Source organism: Artibeus jamaicensis, unplaced genomic scaffold, assembly GCF_021234435.1.
Source record: "Artibeus jamaicensis isolate MK-2021 breed Jamaican fruit bat unplaced genomic scaffold, CSHL_Jam_final scaffold_804, whole genome shotgun sequence".
In the NCBI taxonomy this organism is placed as follows: Eukaryota; Metazoa; Chordata; class Mammalia; order Chiroptera; family Phyllostomidae; genus Artibeus; species Artibeus jamaicensis.
This window is the reverse complement of record NW_026522055.1, coordinates 1,151,654-1,156,537: the sequence shown is the minus strand read 5'-3', so window position 1 is coordinate 1,156,537 and position 4,884 is coordinate 1,151,654. Positions and strand designations below refer to the sequence as shown.

Genomic DNA, 4,884 nt, shown 5'->3' with positions numbered 1-4,884 from the left:
CAGGAACCAAGTATTCATTCCTTAGATTGGGTGTGTTACCCCAGAGTTCCCCGTGATCGTGGCTCCTCTCTCACCTTTTCTGGAGCCCTGCAGTGAGCTAGCTCCTTACTCTGAATGGAACCAGAGACTTGACTCCGCGCGTCCCCGAACTACTGAGTTCAGAGGTTTTTCTCGGTACCCACTCCCCTCCTTTACCCGTGCACGGCTGTTACAGATAACTAGTTTTGTTTTTTGTGTTTCTCACCCACTCCATCCCCCGCGCACTCAGCAGCCGAGGATCTAAACCACTAGTGGGACAGACTGGGAACACCCACCATTGCAAAGAGCCGCCATCTTTGTTAGGGGTACTGTGACTTCCGGCCGGGCCGGAAGGGAACCTGGGCGGCTTGGGAGGAGGGGCTGGAATAGGGGTCGGTGATAGGCTTGGGTTTGGATTCTTCCCATCAGTTTCCTATCTCGCCGTCTGGCGGTTTCGGATGGCAGCCCGAGTTAGTGTGACTACGGTCATTCTCCAAGACGGGCCCTGACCAATTTCAGGAAGAAACTGGGGTGGGTTCCAGATGGGGGAGGAGGGGACGGAGGGCACCGTGCATCTGCTGTGCCTCGCGGCCTCCAGCGGAGTCCCGCTGTTCTGCAGAAGCAGCCGCGGCGGCGCCCCCGCCCGCCAGCAGGTGGGGCCCTGGATCTCTGGATCTCCGAAACTGAAGGGGGTTAGGAGCTTGGACTCTTGCGTCTTCAAGGGAGTAGGGACTGGAGAGTTGAGTTCCGAGGGCTGAGGGTGCAATGGACCAATAATCCCGATTCCCTGATTAGGAGGTGCCCTGGGAATCTAGAAAGAGGAGGGGATTGGGGGCCCCTGTCTAACGTCCTCAACTTTTCCCCAGCTCCCGTTCTCCGTCATCGGTTCCCTCAATGGAGTCCACATGTTTGGGCAGAATCTCGAGGTGCAGCTCAACTCCGCAAGGACCGAGGACACCACTGTGGTGTGGCGAAGCTTCCATGACAGGTCTCCAAGGGGTGGCGTGCACCAGGGCCAGGGACCCGGTGATAGGCTCTGTTGAAGTCGACCTCTGGGCTTTCTAGCTTTCCAGGGCCAGCTGGAGAGCTTTTACTTGGCTGTGGGATCTCTGACAAGCCAGTGACCCTCGCTGATCCCTGCGAGCCTCCGTATGAGAAGTGGGCTGTGCTGGGGGAGGATGTAGCTGGCAGCCAGGATCCAGAACAAACTCGAACTCTCCTCATGGCCCCATTTCCCTGGCGTGGACTCATTTTTTCTCTTCGCCTTCCTTTCCCACAGCATCACCCTGATCGTCCTGTCATCTGAGGAGGGCACCTCGGAGCTGCGCCTGGAGAGACTACTCCAGATGGTTTTTGGGGCCATGGTGAGACTCCTCCGGTCTCTTTTGCAAACCAAGGAATCTGAACTCTCAGCATCCTTCTCCCTCAGACCCAGCAGTCTAGGCCCCCAAACCCAGGGATCCTGGCCCTCCCGCAGACTCAGGAGTCCAGTTCCCCAGCCCCTGCTTTCTTCTGAGATGTCCAGGACCCCTACATTCTTACATGGTTCTTCTAGGTTCTTCTCGTGGGACTTGAAGAACTGACCAACATCAGCAATGTAGAGAGACTGAAGAAGGAGTTGAGGGTGAGGTTACTGATATTTGGGGACTACAGTTCCCAGCAGCCCACTGTGGGGGTTCTTGGGGCAGCTCAGTTGTCAGCCCCTGGGCCACTGTTCTGATGGGGAGGCAGAGGAGCCAGGACCCACCTAGGTCCTAGGCACCTCCCTTCTCCCTCTGCCAGGCCAGTTATGGCCTTATCGACAGCCTCCTGGGGGACTCCGAGCTCATCGGGGACCTGACCCAGTGTGTGGACTGCGTGGTTCCTCCAGAGGGGTCCCTCCTGCAGGTACTGGGGAAGCCTTGGGAACTCAAACCTGCCCTTATGGCCCTGTCTCAGTCCCCATCCTCTTACCCCATGACCCTTGCCTCCACCTCTTCCCATCTTCTGGGCTCCCAGCCCAACCCCCACTTGGCCCCAGGAGGACCTTTTTACAGCCAGAGCTGACCCTGCCCCTCCCAGATCACAGCCCTCTCGTGGCTCCCATTGCCTCCAGGACGAGGTCCCTGCCCCTCACCCAGCTGCCACCTCAGGGGTCCCACAAATCCCAACAATTCCCAGCTTCCCTGCTTTAGCACATGCTGTTAACTTCTGTCTGGCGAGTCCCTATTTACTTTTTAAACCACTGCTCTTGTGGATTCACCAGGCACCATCAACGCCCAGCAGGGGACTTGATCTCTCTGAGCCTCATTAGGTGGTTGACTGCTCCTACTTGGTACACAGTAGGACTCAGTAAACCACAGCTGCTGCTGCTGTTGTAATTGTCAGCTTCAGCAGCAGTTGCTGGCAGGGTGGCAGGCTCCTTACCTGTTGAATCTGACTTCACGGTGTGACTCGGGGAACCGTGTGTGATGGTGAAGAGGGGAGGCCCAGGGAGGGTGAGACACTTGAGCATGACCTCTAGGCAAACTATGAATTGTTTGCCGGTTCGTGTCACACTCCTCGCCCACCCAGGAAGTCGCTGCCGCCCTTGCTCCTGTGTCCTGACTCGCTGTCCCGTACCCAGGAAGCCCTCTCTGGGTTTGCCGAGGCCGCAGCCACCAACTTCGCCAGCCTCCTCGCGTCGGGCCGGGTGGTGGTAGCAACAGAGAGCTGGTGGCGGCTGGGAACGCCAGAGGCCGTTCTGCTCCCTTGGCTGGTGGGATCCCTGCCACCGCAGGCCGCTCGCGACTACCCTGTGTACCTGCCACACGGGAGTCCCACGGTGAGTGGGTGAGTGGTGCCGGCAGGGGTATGGAGGCACCTAGGTACAAAAGGGTGGGACCTAGAGGCCGAGCCATAGGAGGCGGGGCTTATGATGGAAGGGACAGAACTCCAGCCTGCCCCACCCTATGCCCCGCTTCAGGTCCCGCACCGGCTTCTGACCCTGACGCTGCTGCCGGGCTTAGAGCTGTGTCTGCTCTGCGGGCCGCGCCCTCCCCTCAGCCAGCTGGATCCACAGGTGAACTCGGGCCGCGTCCCGCTTTCCCCCATCACAACCTCTACCCACCCGCCCGGACACTCATCTCATCCTTCCCTAAGTGCGCTCCACTTTGCTCGAGCCCTTGGCCACGCCCCCTTTCCCTTAGTCCATCCTCCCAGGCCCCGCCCCTCCCCTTGCTCCATGGGCACACCTCCTCCTCTTGATACTTCCAACCTCACTCAGGGGCACCACCTCCGCTGACCACTCCCCCTACAGCTTCTGGAGCGCTGGTGGCAGCCAATGCTGGACCCACTGCGGGCCTGCCTGCCACTGGGACCCCAAGCTCTGCCCGCTGGCTTCCCCCTGCACACGGACATCCTCGGGTAAGGCTCGACGGAGGAGTGGGTTGGGGCCCTCATCCCCTCTTCCCTCGCCATGACACCCACTTTCCTATAGGCTGCTGCTCCTCCATCTAGAACTGAAGCGTTGTCTCTTCACTGTGGAGCCTTCAAGGGATAAAGGTGACTGAGGGCCACCCGGGAGGGCCCTGGGCCCTGGAGGGGCTTTCTGTCACCATCTCCCTATCCCTTCCAGAACCTTCTCCTGAGCAGCGCCGGTGTGCCCTCCGCTCCTTCTATACTCTGGTCACCACGGTGCACTTCCCACCAGGTCAGTGCCGGGCAGTGCCCCCCTCTGCACCCAGGTCACTCAGGAGGGATAAGAGGTGGGGCTGGCGGAACTGGGCCGGCTCAACAGATACTGGGCGTCCACACTGATGGAAAGGGAGGGGCAGGGAGGCCCCGGCCTGGAGAGGAGAGTGTCCTGGGTAACCCTGGTACCTGTCAAGTGCTTTTGCCAAGTGCTTTTTATGTAGAGTCACTTCAGCCTCACAGGTGAGGGTCATGTCCTGTTAGCTGTCATTCCCACATTATGTACGGATGAGCAGACTGAGGCTCCGCTCAGAAGCAGCAGAGCCACCAGTCACACACAGGTGCCCCCCACACCAAAACATCCCACTCCACTGCTTCTGGTGCAGACTTTACCCCCAATGCGGGGGGGGGGGGGGGGGCTGGGGCTGGGGGGCAGCTACCACAGAGCCCAAGTTAGTTAGGAAAAGCTGTTCTAGAACCCAAGAGGCCCCAGAGTGACAAAGGAAGGGACCTAGCATGACACTCTGATGCCACCGAGGACCCTGATGAATGTAGCAAAACGGTGTAAAGAGCTGCACCCGGGAGGGACAGAGGACAGTCCACTGAGCTGTTGACCCCACCACTTCCCACATGTAAAGTGGGGTGGGGTCCTTGAGGGGTCCCCTGTCCTAGAGCCCAGTGCCTGACACTTGGTAAGCGTCACTAGCCCGCTTACCATTTGTGTTGCTAAGTGGATTGCCTGGGGCTGCTCCTAGTGTCCCCAGGAAAGAGGGGGAGTGAGGCTGTGAGGGAAGAGGGACAGCTGAGTGAGAAAGCCAGGAGCCCTCAGGTCACTGACAACTAACCCGTTGGAGCCGTGAGGCCCTCACCTCTCTGGAGTCAGGCCCCGGACGGGGCGTGGCTCCCGCAGGTTGGCATCCTCCTGGCCCAGGCCCCACCGGTCCCCTCAACTTGTCCTGTCCTTCCTCCAGAGCCCGGGCAGCAGGAGGATAAGGTGGAGGACGCAGCCCAGCAGACCCAAGTGCCAAGAGCCTGCTACCTGGTGTCAGGGACTGAGGAGCCGGGCACGGGATGGCGTCTGGTGGCCCTGCAGTTGGGGCCGCGGCGGCTGCTGCTGCTGCTCTCTGCTCAGAGTCCCGTCTACGGGCTGCGGGGCCTGGCCACCCACACTCTGCAGGCTCTCACCCCACTGCTCTGACTGACGGGGCTCCAGGC

The 4,884-nt window shown here is 60.1% G+C and overlaps 1 protein-coding gene across 4 annotated transcripts; it reads left to right on the top strand.

The window, feature by feature from the left end:
- The first annotated feature begins 413 nt into the window (after positions 1–413).
- FUZ (fuzzy planar cell polarity protein) lies at positions 414–4,881 on the top strand. 4 transcript variants are annotated; one of them, XM_037140861.2, is made up of 11 exons: positions 415–710; positions 885–1,006; positions 1,298–1,382; positions 1,574–1,642; positions 1,801–1,905; positions 2,624–2,821; positions 2,963–3,058; positions 3,296–3,402; positions 3,476–3,540; positions 3,614–3,688; positions 4,641–4,881. In XM_037140861.2, the coding sequence occupies exons 1-11, from the start codon at positions 561–563 to the stop codon at positions 4,865–4,867; spliced, it is 1,299 nt and encodes a 432-aa protein (XP_036996756.2). In that variant the 5' UTR covers positions 415–560; the 3' UTR covers positions 4,868–4,881. The 4 variants fall into 4 exon arrangements, with proteins under 4 accessions (XP_036996758.2, XP_036996756.2, XP_036996757.1 ...); XM_037140862.2 differs by having other exon boundaries at positions 416–671; XM_037140864.2 differs by having other exon boundaries at positions 418–549.
- The last annotated feature ends 3 nt before the right edge of the window (positions 4,882–4,884 follow it).